Consider the following 23,326-nt stretch of genomic DNA (forward strand, 5'->3'; position numbering starts at 1 on the left):
AAGACGCTTGTAACTTGCCGTGTCACAGGGGTACTGCTTGCTGCAGGCACGGCCCCCTAAATTTTTTAGGTGTTGTGTCAAATTATAGGTCTCCTAGGGGAAAAGCTGCTGCTGCAGAGTAATGTACTTCATCATGACAAAGGTGAAGGCGTGTTGTCCTCGCTCCTAGTGCCTCTAATTTGAGGTCTGCATCCAAGTGAAGCTACAAAACTCTTTACGCTTGGTATTAACTATAGGTAGTGCCTGCCTTGGCTTCAGAATAGTTTTCTTCCCAGTGAATGAGCATCTTCAGGTATCAGATCTTCTTGTGATGGAAAGTGTTGGCGGTGAAACAAGAAGCATGTGAACTGCTAGTGTCTCAAATACATTAAAGTTGCTAAGATCCTGCTGTCACTAACATAAATCTTGCGGAGTAGGCAAACATGGGAGCGGTTTGGGGGTGGGAGGCTTCATAGGTTGACAGCCTGAGAATTAAACTCTCTGCTGAACTAGAAATGAAATACTTCATCTTCCCCCCACAAGGGCAGCAATGCATGTTATCCTCCTAGGTGGGGACCATGAAGCAGAACCAAGTGTGTGTGGTGGCGTGGGAAGCACTGCTCCAAGTCCTTTCTGGTCGCTGGGTGGGCTGTCTGTGTTGTCTTAGCTGCTAAGAAGGCTACAGACGGGAAGGAGGAGAGGGAATGCTTTCAGAGGTAGCAGCTGAAAGCACTTGCAGCTTTAGCTAGAAGTCATGGAAGACTCTTGTGTTTTTTAGTGATCTGAAGGATTTAATGAAAATACAGTGGGTTTAAGATGAAAATGCACTTTAATGTGCTTGAAGTACCTGAGGGCAGCTGCTGGCAGACTTGATGCCTCTGGGTTTATGCTGCTTTGCAGCCTGAAGGGTTGAGTTTGAAGAACCCCTTGATTTGTCCTGGACTAATGATCTTGTGAATCACAGGTTTGTTTTGTGCCTGCTGTAGCTGATGTGACCCACAGCAGCAGAGCCTGTAATGCAGCAGCTCATGCTCAAGGGCAGAAATTGCTTCCCCAGGAGCATTTTTACCTTAACTGTATATTTTATCTAGGATTTGACTCTCTTCTGTGGAGGAGGTGACAGATCAAATGAGCAGTTCAAAAATTAAAAGCTGGAAGAGGACAGGCATGAAATGACAATAGCTGCTCTTTGAATCTTACTGAAAGATCCTGCACTATGTTGATGCATGTTAGGAAATGACATGGTTGGGTTTTAAACAATTCCTGGTAGGCAAGAGTTAACTACCTTAAGTCTGACTAGTCTGACTTGACCTTGGCAGCTGCAGTCTTCACAAGTACTTGGGGCAGAAGAAGGTGAGGCCTCAATTAGTCTGTAGCTGTCAGGAAGCACCTGGCCACAATAGAAACCTGGAACACTTAAAAAGAGAAAAGTGTATTAATACCGCTTGGAGTTGCGTTACTGTAGAACATATGTAAGTATCTGCATACTTCAGAACACAAGCCACTTAAGCACAAAAGTGATCTGCTCAACTGTGACAAGACTCCTTAAAAAGTGCAAAAGTTCAGACAAGGCTGTGACAGGTCTGGTCAGTGAGGTTCTTAAGTCCTTAGTGTTAAAGTGCAACACTAACATGATGTCTGCCTTAACGTCATCTGAGTGTATGCCAGCTCTTAAAAGCTCGTTTGCCCTCCACTAATGAGCAAAAGGCTGGGACAAGCATGAATCTTTCCAAAAAGGTAGCTTGATTATGCAGGGTATCTGAAGAAGAGTAAAGAGTTGCTTATGAAGACTGGAGCACACATTGAATAGTGGTGTTATCTGACTTCTTTGTAGCTGAAATTCTGTCTGGGATGCTGAAGTGCTGTAGCTTTTTGCAGGAGCAAGGTGTACTTGGCCCTTATCCTATGAGTGGTAGATGCTGGATGGTTAAGAAAGGAAAAACTCATGAAAAGGCAGAAATCTTATGTCTCTAGTGTAATTAAAGTGCTTTCAGTGGATTGGATATCTTGGCCCTGAAACTAACACCTGAGTGTCTTCAACTATTGTGTTAGTTGGAGAGAGCAGTTTGAGCTTTATGTATAATGAAACAAGTTCAAAGCTTAACTTTCAGAAGTGCTTTGCACTTATGGCTCCTCTGGCATTGGCTGGTGCTGCAGATGATATTAAATTTGGGTAAAGCTTGTGTCATCTTTGTTGATAATTTCCCTTTGACACAAACTGCTTTGCTGAAGCACTTTACCTCACCAAAAAAAGGACAATGACAAGTAAAATTTTGTGCCTGCACCAACAGAGAAGCTGAGCATCATTTCAGGTGAAAGCCTTCTTGATAATCATTTTTACATAGAATTATTTCTTTCTAGTTTGTGTCTGTGTGTGTAGACTGAAAAGTAGAGCATAGGATATATCTAGGAAGCACAAACAGAAAGTCTGACTGGTCTTTTTCTTTTTTTTTTTTATTCCACCTCCTTACAGTTTCTTTGGAGAAGAAACACCTTAAGATGGCAGGCAAAGGAAGTAACACAGACTGCATGTCATGCAGTGTACTGAACTGGGAGCAGGTCAGCCGTCTGCATGAGGTTCTTACAGAGGTAGTTCCAATCCATGGACGAGGTAACTTCCCAACACTGAAGATAACTCTGAAGGACATTGTTCAGACTGTTCGGAGTAGGCTGAGTGAAGCAGGCATTGTGGTACAGGATGTCCGTCTGAATGGCTCTGCAGCTGGTCATGTCCTGGTCAAGGATAATGGGCTGGGATGCAAAGACCTGGATCTCATTTTTCAAGTTTCTCTTCCAAGTGAGGCAGAGTTTCAGTTAGTTCGAGATGTGGTGTTGCGATCACTCTTGAATTTCCTGCCAGAAGGAGTAAGCAAGCTAAAAATCAGTCCAGTAACACTGAAGGAAGCCTACATCCAGAAGCTAGTCAAAGTGTACACAGAGTCTGACCGCTGGAGCTTGATATCACTTTCCAACAAACATGGCAGGAATGTGGAGCTGAAGTTTGTAGACTGTATACGGCGGCAGTTTGAGTTCAGCGTGGACTCCTTCCAAATCATACTGGACTCCCTGCTCTTTTACTATGACTACTCGGCAACCCCGATGTCGGAGCACTTCCATCCAACTGTGATCGGGGAGAGCATGTATGGAGACTTTGAAGCAGCTTTTGATCACCTCCAGAACAAGCTGATAGCTACCAAAAATCCTGAAGAGATCCGAGGTGGTGGGCTTCTGAAGTACAGTAACCTCTTAGTACGAGACTTCAGGCCCATGGATAAGGATGAGATCAAAACATTAGAGCGCTACATGTGCTCCCGATTCTTCATAGACTTCCCGGACATCCTGGATCAGCAGCGCAAACTAGAGACCTACCTCCAGAACCACTTCTCCAAAGAAGAGAGGAGCAAATATGACTACCTCATGATTCTGCGCAGGGTGGTGAATGAGAGCACAGTCTGTCTCATGGGACATGAGCGAAGGCAGACTCTCAACTTGATTTCTCTGCTAGCGCTCAAAGTACTGGCAGAACAAAACATCATCCCTAATGCCACTACTGTTACCTGTTACTACCAGCCAGCACCTTATGTTAGTGATGTAAACTTCAGCAACTACTATCTTGCAAATGCTCCTGTGCCATACAGCCAGTCCTACCCCACTTGGTTGCCTTGCAATTGATCGTTTCACTTGAGTGTTCTTGAGTGAAGGCTACTGAATGCCAAGATGCTGAGTGTATATATAGACAAGTAATAACTGTCAGCTGGAGGCTTTTGAATGGAAACATGATTGTGTTGGACTGTCCATTTCCTGGTGTGCAGTAGGAATATGCAACCAGGTGACCTGCTATGAACCTTTCGGTATATCTCTACAAATGCCAAGAAGCCTTATTACCTCTTCACTGGGAGAAGAGAACCAGCAGCTAAATGTTAAGAGGAGTAGTTACAAAACTCGGTACTAGTTCTGGAAGTGGCTATTAACATGGGATCCAAGTGGAGTATTCAGTAAACTAGGTTAGTTATTAAAGGAAAAACTGCAAAATGTCTTGAGCAGAGCAGAAGCCACTCCTGGAATAGCAGCAAAACTCTGCTTTCTATTGCCTAACCTTATTACTCCACACTTCCTCAGTTCAAGTTCTAGCCAACTTTCTATTGAACTAATTGTGCAAGAGTGGGCTCATGTCATGCTTGGGCTGCTTCTACTTTCTGGCTGTTTAGAGCTGGTAACTGTATGGATACTGTCTGTCTTGTAGAGGGCCTAAATGTTGTTTCCTGTAGTACCTAGGGATATATGGTCCTGCCTCAAGTTCAAGATTAATTTCTTGGAAGTTGAAGATGGATTAATTAGTCTATCTCTAAAGCATAAACTGGCTAAATTTTTCTTGAGTACAAAAATTTGGAAGGTGGCATCTCTAAACATGCACCAAAGCATGATCTAAAACTTGCTAATATGAAAAGTCCTTGAAATGAGGAATTGAAGCCTTAAGTAGAATTGGAACCACAGTTGGAATAGTTAGGATGGAAAAATACAGTTAAGTCCAGGTTCAAGATAAAGCCTTTCTGACTACATCTTTCAGAACCATTTTTGGCACAGTTGGAAAGTAGTGCCGCTATTACACTGAGATTTGGTCCAACTTTCTTCCTCACAGGTCCACAGCAAGCAAAAAAACCCTCAAAACCAAATAAATCCCGAACCACTGTAAGTTGCAGCATGATGTGCACTCCTGCCATGGTATGAATTCCTAAAGTGCCTCCTAAAATTAATTTCTTGTACAACTTCAGGCAGGTCCTGAAGGCTTGTCTTTCTGTCACCACTTAAGGGTTGAGCTTACTGGTGTATCACTATCACCTGGTCACTGTATGAGATGGTATTCTGAGTGGCTAGAGTCAAATTCTTCCTCTTTACTGGTCTGAACCCTCACTTGAAGAGGTATATAAACCCTAAGCAGAGCTCTCCACAGAGGCCGTATGTGGTGAAAGTCTGCCCCCGTTTTCAGAATAGCCTCTGGAAGAGTATGTACTCCCTTGGAGGTGTAGGGGGCTGACCTTCCTAAAGGGTCTGTGCTGAACTTGCTGCTTTGAAACTCCTGTGCTTTATAGGGAAGGTTAAAAATTCCCCAGTTATGTATATAGCGGTATTAGAAACTGGCATATTAACTGGATGATTTTCACTGAATTGCAATAGTAAAATACATATGGCAAATGATCTTGAGTTTCCTTTGCTTAACCAGAGAAGTAGACTAGAGAGGCAAATCTTAGAGCTATTTAATGTGTACTGGTGCAATGTTTAAGAATACTTGTTTGCTAAACCTTTTTTATGACTTCCAGCTGTCTCTGCAAGCTTGTGAGACCAAAGTGCCTGATCAAACAAATGATTTAAGCTTAGAAGGTAAAGCAGAAAGCAGGTGAAACACCAATATATGGTTGCTGTTTAAGGCAGAAAACAGTAGCAGTACAGCACTTAAATGGCAGTAAAAAACCCGCACGTTCCTCATAGGACCAAAACCTTCTAGTTATATTGCAAGTTCTCTCACTTTTTATAACTACTTCATAAAGACTGTCTCAATAAAGCAGTGAGGTGACTCTTTTGTTCAGACTTCTTTGTTTAGCTTAGGAAGGCAGGGAGGGATACAATGTAGAAAGCAGACTGTAGCCAAGTATGCTTTAGCTTAATTTTTTGAACAGTCTTGTAAACAACTTTAATAGCAAATAGACAAATAATTTGGTGTCTTCTGTTGTGTTTTTTCATTAAAGGCTTTCTGTGTAGTCAGCCAAAGTAGCTAAACTTAAAAGTGAACCTAGCCTTTTTCACTAACTGTGGCTTGGACTTGATGTAGCTTACAGACAAGGCATCTCTCACCCAAGACTTTGACTGTTTGGAAAGCTTTTTAAAAACTAATACAATGCCAGTGTTGTCATGTGTGTTAAACATAGTGCAAGCTCACTGCTAGAATGACTTTCGCATGCAAGGCAATACTTGGCCTAGTATAGAGTATCACTAGAAAGAAGGACGTCTTTTGCTTAAGAGTTTGTAACTGCTATCATCTCTTAAATAGCTGTTTTTAAAGCCAATCTAAGCTATACCCACTGCAGGAGTAAAGCATTGCCTAGAGTGACATTGTTTGATTTGCATATCAAATAGCTTAGACTCATGTATCAGTCTTATAGGATCTCATGGCTGATCTTTAGAAGCTGTTCCTGTGCGTCAGCTCATGTAGAAGTAGTAGTCAGATGCTCAGGAGGAGTCCTCGCAAGCTTGAAATAAACAGACTTATGTTTTACTAGTCTTTGAATGCCTTGGCTGCTGAACATCAGGCCAGGTGCATCTGTTGGAAAAGGAAGTGCTAGAAAGAAAGCTCTAATGTATTCCTGCTGAGATAGAGCTATGGAGAATTTAAGCTTCCTGCCATAAATATTGTGCTTTTGCTAAGGTAACCTGTTGCTGAGGCCTCTAAGGAAGCTTTATGTTGAATGGCTGCTCTCTGAACAGCTGACTTCCTGGGTTTAAGCTTTGCAGGACTGCTGACTTTCCTGCCTGGCTCTTAAGTTGCTCTGGCATATGAGAAATATTAATGCTTTGTAGCCTGGATGCTGGATGTTAAGCTCTTGAATAGTTAACTGTATCCTGAAGCTGCCCACTACCTGCTGCATTGGCCCTACTGTATAAGGGATTGCTGGGACACTGTTTGTCTCATTGCCTTCAAAATAATCCTGGCTTGGCAGGCAAAGCTGGAATACTCAGTAGCTTTTCATCACTGTGTTGCAAGCAGCCTACCCCTTTCTGTTCCAAGTTGTCCTAGCAGCCTGATGTTGCATGTGGCAGTGGCTTAATTTGGTGTGTGCTAGCTGGTTCAAGTTCAGGTGTATGGTGGCCCCTGTAGCAAGGAGTAACAGGAGAATGAGCACTAGGTAAAAGTTAAAAGTGATGACCCTAGGCCAAGTCTAGGGTGCCTGCTTGATTCAGTCTCCCTTCAGTACATAATGATGCCTCTGCAAACCTGCTCTATCCTCTGTTGCTCACTTGTGTGTCGAATGGAGGTTAGAGAAAGACTACTATACTTCAGACTATTACCTTAGCACATTCCCTCTGGGCAGTGGCATCAAAACAAAGCTGCAGTAACACTGAACTGCAAGTCTTGTATCATTCCTCAGGACTAGGCTTCTAGTAAACCAGGCTCTGTGGTTTAGAATAGCTGTTTTCTTCCTGTAGCTTATAAGCTCAGCTGAGCTAAGCCAGTCTGAGGTTAGGCATCTGTTGTCAATATTTATTGCCAAGTCCCACTTGACTTAGAGTGTATTAGTGTGACTTCCTCATTGTAAGATAGATTTTTTTTTTAAAATTTGATAAAGATGCTACCAAGGAGACCTAGTAGTAGCCTGGGTTTTACTCAGTTTGGTAAAAATCCCTATGCTGATCCATGGTCACTCTGAGAAGTTGTAAGGTAAAGCATACTTCATGCTCCCTCAGCTCAAGATTTAATTGTTGCTGTGTTTGTCCTCAGCTAGTTCAGTCAATCACTAAGCTGGAGGTTGAAGACTACTGCTTGCTTTTGAGTTACCATTTTTCAAAAGGTCTTCACACTTTAACATTAATAATCTTGTCTACAAAGCAGTAGGTAGTATTTAAATCTAGTCCAAATACCTAAAGCTTTTTATTGAGACTTAAAGACCCATATTTTGGGAGTGAGTTCTGAGGTTAAGCATTTGGTATGCTTTTGTGCCTAGGCTTTCTGGAACTAGAATAACTGCTGATGTTGGTAGTGATCTCTGCTTATCACTATATGAGTGCTTGGGACAAGGCCTCTTAGAAGAGAACTTGGACAAATTGCTTCAATTCTAAGCTGTCGGGGTACCGATGGTACTTGTTTACTCTCCCTCTCACTCAACTCATTCAATCAGGGTGCCATAGTTGTTAGGCACAGCAATAAGTTAGCCACAGTCACTGGCAACTTGGTTTAATTTGGGCATTGTGAGGGCCAAATGGATGGTAATACTTCTAGCCTTTGCATCTACTTTGCATGGTCTTAACCATTTGTTAAATACGGTGAAGTGTATTTCATATATGTTCTTTAATTTCAATGAAAGTAGTTATAAGGTGGGATGTGTGGCTATAGTTGTAGAAGTTTTGGGGGGAGTGGCTGGAGCACTCTGGTTTTTCTCACTTGTATTGGAAGAGAAAGCCGCTCACTGAAGTGTCTGGATTGGGCTTGCCTCTTTCTGATTAAAATTGCACTTTCTTTTGAAATTTAGAAGGCCTTTTTTTCTCTGTTTATCTCCTATATAATTTTTTACTATTAAAAGAAGTCAGCTCTTAGAAAATCTGTCTTGTACCTCTTTGGAAGAAGTGAGTTTGTTTGGTTTTGTTTTTTTTTTTAAGCTGGCAAAACAAGGTACTAGAAATATTTGGAGTTGTGATGAGCCCAAATGTGAAATTGGTCACAGAACGTTGTCTACTGTTCTGCACTGTGGTGTTCACTTGTCATTCTTGGAAACTGGGTTTTAGACCTTAATGATTCTGAAATTCTTGTGCAAATAAACTTATGCTAAACATTGCTTGCCTCAAGTAATTCTTACATCTAAATAGTGCTGACAAAGTATTTGTGGAGCCTATTGGCCAATGTGTGTGTAGATACACAGGGTGGGGGGAGAAATAGTGATGGGGTACACAGTAATGCTTGGGTTTAGATGTTGTTCAAGGTACTTCTTCCCCTTCCCGCCCCCCCCCCCCCCCCCCCCGGATGTACACATCTGCCTCAACTTACTGAAGATTAGTCAGTTAAGTGAGACATGATTCATCTTTCATTTACATTATAGTGATTTTCTAGAGAACTGTTTTGCCCTCTCTTACCATTATCTGGTCTTGACTTTAAAACATGTTGAGGCACAGTCCTAGGCCTGTTAGATAGTGTCTGGTCTAAGCTAGAGCCTGCCAGTCCATTCTGTGATGCACTACATTTTATATGCTACTCCAAGTCAGGGGCCCCTGCATACCTCCGCTCATGAGCCAAGGAGGTGAGAAACAAAGTCAGCAATTGCTCTTCAAGTTATTTACAGGTTGAGAGTCTTTGTGCTTTCACTCTGTCCTAAAAGCAGATGCTTCTGCATACCAATGGTCAATGGGGGTTGAGCAGGCCAAAGCTACATAAAAGCTAGAGGCATGTGGCAGTCTACTTGCTGTTCCTCCTGCTCTAGGATCAAAAATAAATGGACTGTAAAAAGCGTGCTTGCTTCTAATCCCCTCTAGAGCCCAGACAAGCTCTAGACTCTCAGTTCAGTAATGCTGGAGGTATTCCAGCCGTCAGGACCTTGTAACACCTGCAGTGGAAACTTCTGTGGAGATTAGCAGAGGCAGTGTGATCCCATGGAAGTAATCATGAAGCTTGTGTAGTCCCTTTTCAAGATGTAATTGCTTCCCTCTGAACTTAAATGGAGAACTGATAATGCGGCTGGGCAACATAAACCATCTGCTTGTCACCTGAAACTCCCTTACCCCAACTCCTCAGTTTATCTCCTCGTAAAAGCTTCTGAGTTATTTTGGGCAACATGCTTAAGTTTCTAGAATACCAGACTTAGATTTGCAGGGTCTGATACTGAAACAGCAAAATAGCTATGCTTAAGCAAGGGGCTTTATGTACTCTTTCAGTTCCATAAGGAACTTCGATAATGGTAAGAACTGAGAGGAACTAAGGAAGAAAGATGTTCTTGCTCTATTGTTGTTGTGTTGTTAGTGAAAATACATTTGTAAGTGTTCTTATCCATGCCTTATCCATGCTGTGCAAGATGACCTCAGTCTTGTGATGGGGGAGTGAGAGCCGTTAGACAAATAGTACTCTAAATTGTTGCCATTGTTCTGGCAGATGCGCTTATTTCCCTCCTTTCTTCCATGATGGAATATGGAATATTTAGTATTTTTTAAATTGAAGTATTCAGTGCGCCCTTACAGAGACAGAATAGATGCTCTTGTGAGAGAAACAGAGATTTTCTTTGGATGCCTCCTTTTTTTGAATATTGCTTACTACTTATTTAGTGCATTAATACCCTAGATACCTGAAGTTGCTATTTTCAGCAATAAAATAGGGTTTGTATTTATCCAATGACTTAAAAGGGAGATATATCAAAGTGTGTAATATGCCACTTGAGTGTGGGTGTTAGACATAGCGGTCATGTTTTGCTGCAGTAGCAGTGCTGTAATCTGTTCTGCTTTGTCTCAATGAGAAAAAGATGAGCTCCATATCCTATAGGCAAGACTGCCCGGCGAAGGGAATAGTTAACCTGCCAAACCTTAGTAATTTTCCTGGTAGGAAAGAGTTGAGTCATGATGCTGGAAAAAGAGAGTCTTGCCAAGAACTGTGTGCAAAGCAGCTGCTGGATCCTAAACTGATAGTTCGCATGTACGTTAAGGAAAGCTATACTGCCTACTCCAGTGTTATCACATTGACTCTCGGCTGGGTGGTTTAGTAAACCAGCAGGAACTAGTTCCCTAGGCTGGCTGATCCCACAAAATGCTGTGCTGAGTCTTCATCGCCCATAAGTAGAGAAGGGGACAGTCCATGCCACCTCACCGTTTGGAGAATGGAGAAGTGCAACCTCTTGCAGAGGTCCGGCCAAGACAGAGCACGAGGAAGCTGGCCAGTCTAATCTTATCTGTAGCAATAATCCTCTTGTCACTGATAAACCCCTATAGCTAGCCTGCATACTTCAGGAGACTTCCAACAAATCTCCAAGGCCTGAACTGCTTTGGGGAAATAATCCATCCCTGTGTATTCCCAGCAGGCAAGTGACAATTTGGTGCTGTAGAGGTGGTCTCACTGTCAAAGCTGGAAAATTTCCCTTCTGATGTTACGTAGTTGATTGTGGTCTGTGTTTTAGCATGTGAATGACATAACCAGGCAGTTCATGTGCTCTTACACCCCTACAACATGTGTTAACTTTATTCCACCTGCTCATGTAGCAAATCTGCTTCAGAAAACAGCAAATCAGTGAATACTGATTGCACTGCAAGCAAAGGGAAAATTGTCTCCCTTGCAAGAGAATGGTTGAACTGTGAGACTTCTGATTCAGTCACTGTCCCCATGCAGCAAGGCAAGTCTTCTGAGCATATTGGATGTGGGACATGTGAATTACTCCCACAAGCTGGTCTCTTTGTGGACGCTCTTCTCGCTTCAGAATCTACCGTCCACCTGCAACAATTCCCTTCTCCACTCCCTCTGTATCGCTTATCTGAATAACTTTGAAAGCTATAACTCAGTGTACCTCTTGGAAATTTATTCAGTCTTGCCCTAAAGGTGCTCGGTAATGGCAATTCATTGTGTACTTGGAGAACCCGTTCTAATATTTGATTGTGGTCATTACTGAGAAATTAATTTGCATTTCCACATTGGTTTTTGAACTTCATCTTTGATCTGTGGATTGCTGCATCCTTATCAACAAAGCTGAAAAGTCTCAGACTGCCCCATGGTCTCTACTAACCCCTTCAGCTCTTGGAGGAACTGTCGAAAATGAGCTCTTGAAGCTGTATGTTGCATATATTGGATTTGGAAGCTGGAAACCTTTTCTTCTGTAACTTTGTGGTTCCTGCAAATCTCACGAACCAGCACCAGTTGCTAGCCTGGTGCTCTACCTACCATGGATAACAAATAATACTAAGATTGCTTCTCAACCTCTTGATATTTGTGTCCACGACCTGTGCCTGCTGTTTTTACCGTAGCGTTATGGCATGCCAAGTGCTTGTGCCGAGTCAGTTATTCGCGGTGATTTCAAAGTCCATCTGCTGCTTCTAGAGGCAGCCTCTTCCATCTGGTATTGACAACATCTGTGCTCCTGGTTTCCAGATGTAGTATTTTGCATTTGATGGTATTAGAAAAAGATTTTGTCTGACTCCTATGGGCAAATAGTCTCGATGTTGATGGACACAGTAACTCATCTTCTTCAGTATTTACTACCTTATTGACTTAAGTATTGCATAGTGCCTGGAGATGACAGAAGTGCGCACAGTTTTGCGCTGTTCTTGCATACGGAAGAGTACACAGGGTTGTTGTGGGCACTTTGAAACCTGCAGGTGGTTTAAAGCCAGTGTCAGCACAAAGTCCACAATGATACTGGACGTAGGCTATTTTGGGAGTGTTTTTTTCCCCTGCAAATACAGGGTAGAGACAGCATAGAAAGCTTATATTCTGTCACCGTGCTTAACAGCAGTTCCTCAGTCCTTTCCTCTGCACCCCCACGACTAAAACACTGCAGTGACAAGTAACCCTGGGGCATGAGTTCACAACATGACCAAAGTGAAGAGCTCCATGTTTCTGCTCTTGCCACCACATCTGTTAAACATCACAATCGGCTGCCTGTGTTTTACTGCTCACGTGGGGCTCCCCAAATGTTGTGTAGCCCTGACTAGTTGCCAGGGCTGATGTAGCTCTCCAGACCTCATGAGCTCCCATTCACTTTCTCCTCCCGGGCAGCTTTTCTTAAGACCAGGGGAAAGTAAGTTGGTTTCGGGAAGAGCCCCTGCCATCAATCCCACCACCCAAATTCCCTGCAACACCGGTGGGAGTTTGTCAGATGCTATGAGGGATTTGCTAATGGCCTGGCAGACCCCAGTGGTTACGGCTCCTGCGTTACGACTGTCCTGCAGCCCAGCTGTGCTGGAGTATGTTTCCGCAGCCCTGCTCAATCGGTGGGAGCGACACATACAGATGGGGCTCAGCCTCTGGCAGCAAATTCATGGAGTTACTCCAGAGAAATGCTGCTCATAAAAAAACGGCGTCTGTTTTGGAGCGGAGGAAACTTTGAATGTGGAGCAATATTCCAGCTACGTATGTGCCTGCTTCACATTGGTGCTTAGCCTCCTTCCTTGCAGCACTTCTCTGTGGTGGAGATAGAAGGAGGATTCCTATTTACTGCCATTTGCTGGACCAAAAAAATGAGCCCTGCAGAGGGGAAGCAGCACACTTTGGTAACACAGGGACTTGCTGGCAGGGCCAGGAGTAGATATTTTGGAAGCCCTGCCTATTGATGGGGTGGGAAGGGAAGCAGGGGTGGATGGTACTGGGACATTTAAGAAATTGAATAGAAGGATGCAGGTGTTTAAAAAAAATCCACAGTTGAACTGGAGAACCGCAGTTTTGAAGTACTGTCTTCTCACAGGCATGTGTGACTTACTTAAAACTGCAGCAGTGTGCCAGCAGAACTTGCAGGGGGGCTGTGTTATGCCCATGTTTAGGATGCTCTACACAGAGAATTCATAACTACTTGCAATACTCAGTTGCAATATAAAAGCATGGGGGTAAACGTGCTGTTCTGTTATTGCATGTTACACATGTGGCTCTCCTCAGCAGTTATGGTGTGAACTCTGGCCTTCAGGATTCTCAGCCAGATTTTTGTTGTCTGGTTAGAAAGAAAAGATTGCTGTATGGATATAATTGCAACTACGGTTAGGATGTTTCATTTGACCAGGACTTGAATTTTTGTTTAATTGAAGTACCAGTTGAAAACATGGATTTAGTTAAAAAAAGGAAATTTCTTTCATAAATAAGAATTCATTAACTAGCAATGTGATATTTGACAGAAGTGGTCTTGCCTTTAACTGTAAAACTGCTTGTGCAGTTATGACTTTTAATTCCAGAACAGCAGCTTTTACTTTGAAGGTGCTTACTATCTGATTACTGATTTTACTTACTGCTAATAAAGAATAGATGAGTAGCGAAAGGGTCTCCAGTTCATCTTAGGGATCCTTTGACTGACTTGCAGTATTGTAACATCAGCTCATTCAGAGAGTTTATGTCCACTGCTGACAAAACCTCCAGATCCCAGACTTCATGGAAAAGTAGCAGTACTACTGTTATAACGCATTATCCTGGTCTGTACTTAAGTAAGAGAAAAACTGCAGAAAAAACAATTTAAACCTGGTTTCTTTACGATGACTGTTCTTGAGGCTGTTTCAGGCATACTTGATAGATTACAAACAATGTTTAATTTGTAAGAGGGACCATCTCAGAGGAGGCTGGTCATTGCTATATATATTACATTGTAATATATCACAAATAGGCTGCAGTGTAATAGCACTGGCTTATGGAACTGTTTGAAACAGTCTGACCTAAATTTTATACCCACTGAAGTGCCACTACTTTTAAAAATGACATCAGAGGACTGAGAAACCTGCAGAAACATGTTTAAGATTTGGGTGGCCAGAGCTGTCTAGAAGCTGGTGGCTGGCGGTGCCCACTCTGCATCTTGAGGAGAGGATTCCTGTGCAAGGGCCATTTCAGAGAGGACCCCAGGGTGCTGCTGAACGCTGAGCAGTAGCATGGGGCCCTTCAATCTCCTGCCGTATTCACTGCATAATGATGCGAATTAAGTGTCAGGTTAAATCTTACCTCCAAATGATGTGAATTAAGCGGCAAGTTAAACTTTACCTCCAAATTTAATCGGGCTCCATAGCAACCTAACATACTTTTTTTATTTTTCCAGTGGTTTAATTTCCTTTTTATTTCCGTAGCGATGGATTCTTGAGAATCCAGACATGCCGCAGTGCTGGCAGATTACCTAGACTTTAACCAAATCTTCATTCTCACAGTATAGAGTTAGCAGAGAACTCAAGCACTGAGAAAATAAGGTGTAAATATTGTATAAATGTTGGAAACAAACATTTAAAGAGCTGGTTTTAATGTTCAGAGGATACTTATTACTGAAAATATTTTTAAAGAGCTAAAATCTTACTTTTATGATATAGTGACCATTTTAATTTTTCTTTGGGTAGGTGCCAGCTGTAGCCTGGCTCCCAGATATCACCTGGAGATTCTTGTAGTAGGTGATAAAGACAGCAAAATGTAGGTATGACTGTTATTCAGGCTAACGTTTTACTTCCTATGCTCCAGACTGAACATAATTTTTTCTTTAAAAAATCATGGTGAAGTATTGCACAGGCTCACAACAATATTTTTCTTTCATGAAAGACCATTTATATAAATTCTTTTCTAAAAAAAGATGCATTGAAGCAAGCCTAGGGGTTTATTTTGGCCAAGGGTTCCTGACATACGGCCACCTAAAATAAGTTGCTGATAGCATTTCACACGGCGTTTTGTCCTGAGCCTGAGGGGTTATTGGTGCCTGGCTGCAAAACCTGTCTGGTGCTTTTTTGCTCGTTGATGCTTTGGCTTTGGGTTAGCTGGGGTCCAAACTCAGGCTCTGGTTAATATTTGTGGCATTGCCTCTACAAGGGGCTGGTGCTGAGGTCAAAGCAGTGTGGGGGGCATGAGGTTCGGGGAAGAGAAAAGCTGTTGTTTGTTGTGTCAGGTGAACCAGGACAAGCTGTGAGAATGTGATGGCTTCTGCGCACACGCTGTTTGTTGGGAGTATATCTTGGAAACCTTTGTTCAACCCTGTCCTCTCTCCTGACAAGCTGTGCTGTAGTGTGAGATCACTGGGCTCTAAAAATGTCCATGTCTCTCCAGTGACTATGAAGAAATCTTGGAGCAACTGGCTCAGGTTGCCACACCACAGACAACTAAAAAGGGTCAAGAGTCTTATCCCAAATGGCCAGAAATCAGATAAAAATACCAAGAATTTTCTTCCAAGCCCACTGCAGGCATTTTTTCCTTTTTTGTGACTCTGTTTTTGTGATGATGACATGGGTCTGTTCTTGCAGGTTGCTTGAGTTTCCTTCTCTGTTCCATGTCAAGCTGGGGGTTAGCAACCCTTCTAGCCAAAGTTCTGCAGGGAGTAGGGTGGAGATGTCTCCTGCAGGGAAGAGAAGTCTTTGCACCATCTGTTTTCTAGTCTCCCCTAAAGCTGAATGACCCACTTGTCTCGGCTTTTGTTTTTTTCCAGGTCTGTGCATGTGCCAGGAAGCCCTGCTGCAATGGCAGGAGCAGAGGGTTCAGGGGAAAAGTCTGACTTAGAGACCACAGCTTTATCAGAGAACAGTTCACATCTTTTGAGCATGTTTAAGCCATGTTCTTAACCATTTTTCTCCAATTATCTTTGGTCCACAGTTGGGTGAAGTCATTGTCAGCCCCACAGACTTCAAGGACTCTGCTGTTTCCAAGTGAAAAAGACTCCAAAATGACTCCAAAACATTCAGGAGCCAGAAGGAGAAAACCAGTCAGTGCTGAGAAGCAGCTGGTGACCATACAGGTGAGACTGGTTCAGCCAGGAGGGGTTCAGGGGTCTGGAAGCTGGTCTTGGACTATCCAAGCAATAGCCTCTAGGACATAAAACAAGGTGTTCCTGCTAGCGGTTTGATATGTTGTGGCGTGTCTCTAAAAGCCTAGTTTCCCAACAGGAGGAAATTCTGAGCAAGACAGATAGGAAAAAAACTTTGTGGAGAAAAAATACATTTTCAAATGGGGAAAGTTCTTTAGGAAGAATATATGAGATAGCCAAAAAGCTCTATTTCCATGTTCAAGGGAGACGATAGCTTTAGCTAAAAGCCATGGTACTGAACTACAATGAAGGCAGCAAGTAGAAGCAGATATGCAAGATATTAGCTATGGGGAAAAAGGCAGTAATAGGTGGCATTTGATGCAAGTTAGACTTCTGAAGTACAAAAAACTGTAGGGAGGAGATGTGGAAAACCAACTAGGTTCATTTTCCCTAAAGATAATGGGAAAGTGTTTCATTTTTTGGAAAAAATATTACTGTGCTGAGGCATACACCCTTTTGTTTTTTGGAAGTATGTCTGTTAATAAAGATTCAGAAAGATGGAATAATTTGTTCTGATGAATGTTTGGAAGGGAGGGTGTTCTGCTGAGATGACAAACTACTCTTGAGCCCATTAGCAAGAGGGGAAAATTATTAGAAAACAGCAACTTGGGAGAGGAGTTGGCTGGAGAGCATTCTGGTCTGCCGATATTAACGTTAAATCTTGAAATACTGGGTGAATTCCAGGAGAATGAAAACATACGGCCTCTATTCCAATATTGTAGGAGGGGATCTAGGAAGAACCACATAAAGCCTCATCTCTGACTCCAGTTTTACAGGTTAGTGGAAGAAGTGCCTTCTACATGTGAGGGAGCAGTCCTGGCACGTGAAGTGAATGGGATACTCTTTCCCATAAGCTTTTGAATATAAAATGAGGTCCAAGGGGAAGCATCATACTGACTTTAAAAGAGAAGAATTGTAAAGATTTCCATTTTTTTGTCTGCCATGGACTTCTTGAAGGTGTTGTTTTGGCTGTGGGCAGGGGTGATGAGCTTCCTGCATCACTGCAGAGCACGGGGTGATACAGACTCGGATCAGCAGCTGCAGGTATCAGGTTCATTTGCTGCAGCGTGTTTCTGCAACTGGAGCGCAGCAGAGCACTCCCCACTTGCTTCAGTCACCCATGAGAGGATCTGGAACTGAGTTAAGGAGAGATGATACACGACATGCCACTTCATCTTGTGTCACCAGCATAAGGGGTTCAGTAGCTACAACTGGCCTTCTCTAGACTTAGCTAGCAACTGCATAAGCCCCCATCCAGCCCCCGTTAGCACTCAGGAACAGTCCAGTAAACCCACCCAAATTTGAGATCACACACACCATGTGGCTGACAACAGGAAGCCTGGTGTCAGCTCAGAACCCTTCCGCAGCTTCACTTGGCTGTAGGAGTTCTCCCACAGTGTCCTGTGATTTAAGTCCCACCCAACTTAGCCAATAAACTTTATACCCTGAAGTTTCTAAAACAGTTCCTGCTATCTCCAAACCCAGTTCATCTCACCCTAAATAAATATTGCTAAGAAGGAAAACTTTGGTTTTCAGTTTCTCATTTTGGAGAAACATGGGCTCTACATGTAAGAGGGAGAAGAGAGGCAGCCATTTAAAAGCCCATTTTTAGGCTCAGATAAGTCATTCCCCTCTGATTTTGCTTCTGATTAATTGCCTCAATGAATGACCAGTGACTCATTCTACTTGTGCATGCCTGTGGTGTTCTTTGGGTGAATCCCTGAGTCATTTTCTATTACTGCCTGCCACCTTTTATACATATCACACCCCTGTTCAGCAGCTGCATGTGCCTGTCTGGGCCAGCGATAAGTGGCCCACCCCTGCCATGAGTCTCATTTTATGAATTGTGTTAATTCCAGGTCAGAGAAAGGCCTGGAGGGACTCTTAATGGTGAATATCTGTGAAGAGGCTGGCTTGTTGAAAGCTGTAAGGGCAATTAGCTATGTATCCTTACAGAAGTGGTTTTCTGAAACTCCTTAACCTCTAGGCTTCCCCTGCTGCTTTTCAGGCTGCTGCAAAGTTCGGCAAGGCGCCTTATTCTTCCGTGGCTGGGGAATTTGGTTCAGAATATGGATTAAGTACATAGAAGTACACAGAGGCCTGGGTCGTAATAATTTTATACCTGTAGGGTTGGAAGATGTTGAATACCCCTGAGCTGCTACGGGGTGGAGAAAGTCATGCCTCAAACTCGTTTTCCAATGTTAAATTCCAATTTTTGTTTGTTGTTTGGGATTTTTAGGGTTTTGTTTTGGCTGGGGTTTTTTTTTGGCTTGATTGATTGGTTGGTTTTTTTCCTCCCTCTTCACCCAAGAAGCAAACACTTCCCTTTTGCCCCCCGGAGACCTGGGGAGTGGCGGCCGCGGGCTCAGCACCGCGGACAGCGCCCGGGCCGCCCCCGTTGGGGCCGGGGGGGGGACACCCCGAGAAAGCTAAAGTTGTCAGACGGATGGGGTGTGGAAGGTGGTTTTTTTGGGGAGGGGAGGAAGTTTGGGTGCTGCGTACATCCTCGAGTTAATTCACTCTCTTAAGAGCTTCTTCTCCTGATGGAGAAATCTCAGCAAACAAAAATAAGGCGGAGATGCTGCTGGGATGGTTAGCCAGCGAGCAAGAAGATGGGGAGTTTGGTGAGCTGAGCTGCCCGCGTTCCTTGCGATCCTGGCGGGCATGGAAGGCTCCATAGGGAGCCCTTATTCTCCAAGCCCTCTTCCCACTAGTCTTTCTGAAGACAGCCTCCTTCTTGAGCTCACAGAAAGCACTGATCGGGCAGCAAGGGATTGAAGCTGGGGCTTTGCTCACCGAGCAAGTACCAGCCTACAGCTAATGGAAGGACTGGAGTTGGAGACTTTGCCTTGTAATGAAACTTCTCCTGAGCTTGCAGGTCATCCTCACATTCTCCTGTGGTTGGAAGTATGAAGGGAAAATGAGGGCTCATTTCCAACCTTCTCAGGGCTTTTCTTGTACCTGTCACCTACACAAATACTGTGCATCCACCTACTCACAGCTATGGCACATGTATACCAGGCCCTCAGTCACAAATGTTTAATACCATTTCATGTAGATCCTTTCACTGTGAGAGTCTCGTAAAGATCAATTAATTAGCCTTTTGGCATGAGAGAAGAAAGTATTTTAATCCCAGGGTTTTTGGTGGAGACCTGAAAAGAGAAGAAAATTGAAATAGTCGCACAGTAAAGTCCCTTTCTTTGGGACCTTCCTATTTTGTGTCCCTTAAGGCTCACCTCTAGACTCACTGTGAAGCAGTCTTTCCTGCAGCATAGGCTTGCAAGGATTTCTCTGCTTCTTTCTCAAAAAGCACAGACAAGCAAAGTCTCAAGGCAAATCCTCTTTAGCAGCCAGCTGCACAGAAAAGATAACTCAGGTCTAGGACTATAATAGAACCAATATGAGAAGAAAAGTTTTCCCACCTCAGCTGCCACCTCATGCTCAGTGTATGCTAATCAAAAACTACTAGGGACTTGTTTCCAGCCAGCTGAGAACATTTAAAAGGCAACGCTTACCTGGATGTTGGTTTTGAATAGTAGGTATCCTCTTCTCTTCTGGTGTTACAGTGTGAGCTCCCTGCCCTGTTTCAGTCTGCTCGCTTTCTGGGGCCAGAGACCATGTATTAGCTCACAGCAGTGTTTGGGCAGTACCTTAACATGTAACTTCTAATCCCCTTGACATGTGGTAGAAAAATAATGGGTAGGCCCTCCTGTATGGATTCTTGTATAGACCTTTGTATGGAAGAGTGTGATACCAGTGTGTCAAATACAGAAAATACCAGAAGGGAGAATATGTAACTAAGGATAGAGAGGTCAGGTCTAGATCAACCTGACCATGGAAATGTCAACGGGAGGAAGGAGCTGGATACACAGATGATTTCTCCTGGGCTGCCTGTAAAAGCTCTGTCTGGGGTATGATGTTCCCTACTTGTACTGGTGCACCTAGTCAAAGGGGACTCAAATGCCCACCTCAGCTGCCTCCCTCCTGTCTGTCTGCTCTGGTCAGGGAGAAGAAGGGTGAGGGGACTTGGGGCTTGGCTTGAAAGCCTGAGTGGGTTTGAGTGATCTTTGACTCCTAGGAGAATTAAAGGTCCCTTCAATGGTAGACAAATAGAGGGAGAGGAAGAGCTGCCATGGGATGGGATTGAAGAGAAGAGGGGTCACGCTGTGGAACAGCCCTCCCCAAGCTGGCAGGTCTGCTAGAGTGGAAAAAATCAATGCTACCACCCTCAGGAACAAGAAGGTGCTGCTGATGGGGGACAACAGGGAATTCAGGAGTCCAGCCACCCAGGATGGCCTGGGGCTTAGTGACATTCCTTTCTTCTCCCTCCTCTCCCACAGACCCCAACCCTTACAGCCTCTGCTTGCTCCCCTACGTTGGCCTTCCCTTCGCACCCCTTTGCAGGACTGCTCTGCAGCTGGGCTGACTTTATCCCTGTCCTCTCCCTCTTTAATTGCAGAGGCCCTGCTGCGATTTTCCTGCCTTTTCTGGAGGGGTGCTTTGCTCTGCAGGACAAGGGCTAATACCCTCCATCTCTGGGCACCTCTTGCCATGCAGCATGGAGGGGTTGTCGAATTTGATGCCTGCACCCAGCCTGAGCTGTCAGCAGCTCCTCTCCAGTTTTGCATGTGTGCTGGCATATCGGTGGTGCAGAAAGCTGGGGGGAAAGCATTTGCATCCTCCCCGGGAGCCAGTGTCCCTGCGGGGGGGGGGGGGATCCTGACCAGCTGTGAGCACTCCCTGGCAGCCAGAGGGTGGCACGTTGTGTACACAGGAGTGTGTGAACTCAGTCAAACTTCACAAACAAGGATAAGAACAGAGCCAGGAGATAATCAGTGCTCAAATATAGCAACTCAAGGTTTCTTGAGAGAGACAAGCAAAACAGCGAGGCAGAGCAGGTGTCACAGTCCCTGCGGCTTTCACTTCCCCTTACCTTGGCTTCTCAGTGGTGAAGCTGGTGCTGGCCACAGAGCCCGATTTAGACCACAGGCAGCAAAACAGCCTGTCACAGGCAGCCTTGTTGCTATGTGGGACAGGAGTCTTACCGTGCCCTGCATGGTGGCACGTCCCAGTGCCATGCAAGTCCCTCACCTCTGGCAGAGTCGCTGCAGCCAGCCCCCCATCTCCTCTCCATCTCCATTGCTAGCTCCGGTACTGCTACCAAAATAGCCGAGCGTGATCCCAGCCGGCATTTTGGAGCAGCCTTGCGGCTGGCTCGTGGACCAAGAGTTAAGGGCCTGTGCCCCTCTTCTGCACAACCCCTCCTCCTGCTCTGCAGAAGGAACTGGCAGAGCTGGAACTCCAGCACGGGAGCTGGCTCCCTGTATCACAGGAGACTGCAGTGCCTGAGAAAGGTTTGGTGGATTGAAATAAAGCTCTGGAGCCTGGAGGTTCCCCCTCACCTCCAGAACAAGAAGCTAGGCAGCTGGAGGTCTTATAAATACTGACATTTGAGTTTCATCCAGCCCATCGCTTCTTCAGCAAGGGGATGAGTAATGTTGCTTGCAACACAGCTACTAGCTGGATTCAGCCCAGCTTGGCCTCTCTGACAGGTCTCGCCACAGCTTTCAGATGGTGGAAGGACTGGCTTGGTGAAACGTGACATGGGCCAAAGCGGCTCTGGTCTCTCTCAGCCCCTGGAAGATGTTATGGGGAGGCTTGCAGCTGCCCAGCAGCCTCCTCCTCAGCCCCATGATGAGACGTGCGCTGCTTCAGCTCTCTCTGGGGAGAAGACCCACACTACGGCAATGCGAAGTGAAGAAATGTATCCTCTCCCTGGCGTGGCTTGGCTTGCTGAGCTAACATGGGGTTATGCTTTTGGTTGGAACTGATAATCTGCTGCCCCTCTGGGCCTGCAGGGAGCTGCTGTAAAAGATGAGCTGGTGCTCCACGTCCATCCCAGGCAGCTTCCATGAGGAAAGCCACCTGTAGCTCTTTGTAGGCTTGGGCATGGCTTGGGATGTAGGAGCTGTGTGTTGGACTTGGCCTGACAAAATGGAAAGGGGAGCCTCTGAACCTAGGGCCAGACTTAGAGATCTAGGGCTGGATCTAAGCAAAAGCTGGTTCGTGCTCAGGTAGGGACCACCAGAACCTCAGCAGTCTCAGAAGACCCTCTCTGTTGGAGGCATCACGCATGCTTCACTTTCCCGTTGGTGCCACAGTGACACCGGCTGGCAGGTACTGTGGCCATCGAGGCTGTGCCATCGCCTTGGAGGAGAAGCCAGGTTTCCTGGGGAGCCCAAGCCAAAAGGGAAAACATTCAGAAACAGGGAGATCCTGGTTACACCAAAGCCAGGACACTTGGGAGCTGTCAGTGTCCTGTGAAGTACATCCTTCTCCTGACCTTTTTCATCAGCTGGGCTGGCTGCTTTAGACCCCAGGCGGTGGTACAGCAGGGCTTGTGGCTGGAAATAGCCGCTCTCTCGATGCTGTTATCTGACTCAAAACAGCAGCTCTGTGAGATGACATGGCAGCTAAAATGGGACAAAGCCGGTGCAGCCAGGTGCAGCCTGTGCGAAAGCTTTCGTAGTGTACCCAGGTGCCCATTAATGTACTGAACAGGGGAGGGAGAAAAGGAGGGAGAAACCAGCCACCTCTTCCTGCGCACGCACGGTGGCTCAGGCTCCCGGCTGAAGCCTGAACCAGGTGTTTCCTGGGGTACATGAGTGAGGGGGCCCCTTTCTGCAAGATGCTTTGGTCCCCAACCTCCTCCTCCTCCTCCTCTCCCCTCGTGCCTGGAGACGGCGTGGGAAGCGGAGCCGCCTCTGTGCCCCTGAGGTCAGGAATTTGTCCCACTGCTTTCCTGCACTCCTACATCCCACAAAACCATTCCTGCCCCTGGTTTTGTGCTCTGACCTGGGCACCGGCAGGTAGATGGGGGCTGTGGTCAGCGTGGAGCCCGTTGCAGTGGAGCTCTGCTCTGTCTCCATCAGTCACCATCAGTGTAGTCACCCACAGCCACGGGGTTTGACATAGGCAGGTAGAGGAGACCTGCACCCAGGTGGCTGGCTGAGTTGGGTGAAGGTCTCTAAGTAGAAGTTTCATACGATGCCTTCAAACTCTGCAGCTCTCAGGGGAGCTGGTGGCTGACTTGCAAGCGAAATGCTACACACCAGCAAAATCCTGTATGTGCTGCTGTATCCCTGGTTCAGCCTGGT

The 23,326-nt window shown here is 45.1% G+C and overlaps 1 protein-coding gene across 10 annotated transcripts in view; it reads left to right on the top strand.

Annotated features, from left to right (window-relative positions):
* The window catches only part of TENT5C (terminal nucleotidyltransferase 5C), a 46,313-nt gene that overhangs the window by 412 nt on the left and 22,575 nt on the right, over nucleotides 1–23,326 (top strand). For 6 of the 10 annotated variants that reach the window (XR_012651386.1, XR_012651381.1, XR_012651388.1 and 3 more), the window contains exons 2-3: nucleotides 2,453–3,983; nucleotides 15,959–16,100. Coding sequence is in view for 1 of the 10 variants with exons in the window: in XM_075034468.1 (XP_074890569.1) it covers nucleotides 2,479–3,651 (1,173 nt within the window). In the remaining 9 variants the exon portion in view is untranslated. Of the gene's footprint in view, nucleotides 1–2,452; nucleotides 8,590–15,958; nucleotides 16,101–16,891; nucleotides 16,946–23,326 lie in introns of those variants that run through there. The other 4 variants (XR_012651387.1, XR_012651384.1, XR_012651389.1 and 1 more) reach the window with 4 other exon arrangements.

The sequence above is a fragment of the Buteo buteo genome, chromosome 8, assembly GCF_964188355.1.
Source record: "Buteo buteo chromosome 8, bButBut1.hap1.1, whole genome shotgun sequence".
Taxonomy (NCBI): Eukaryota; Metazoa; Chordata; class Aves; order Accipitriformes; family Accipitridae; genus Buteo; species Buteo buteo.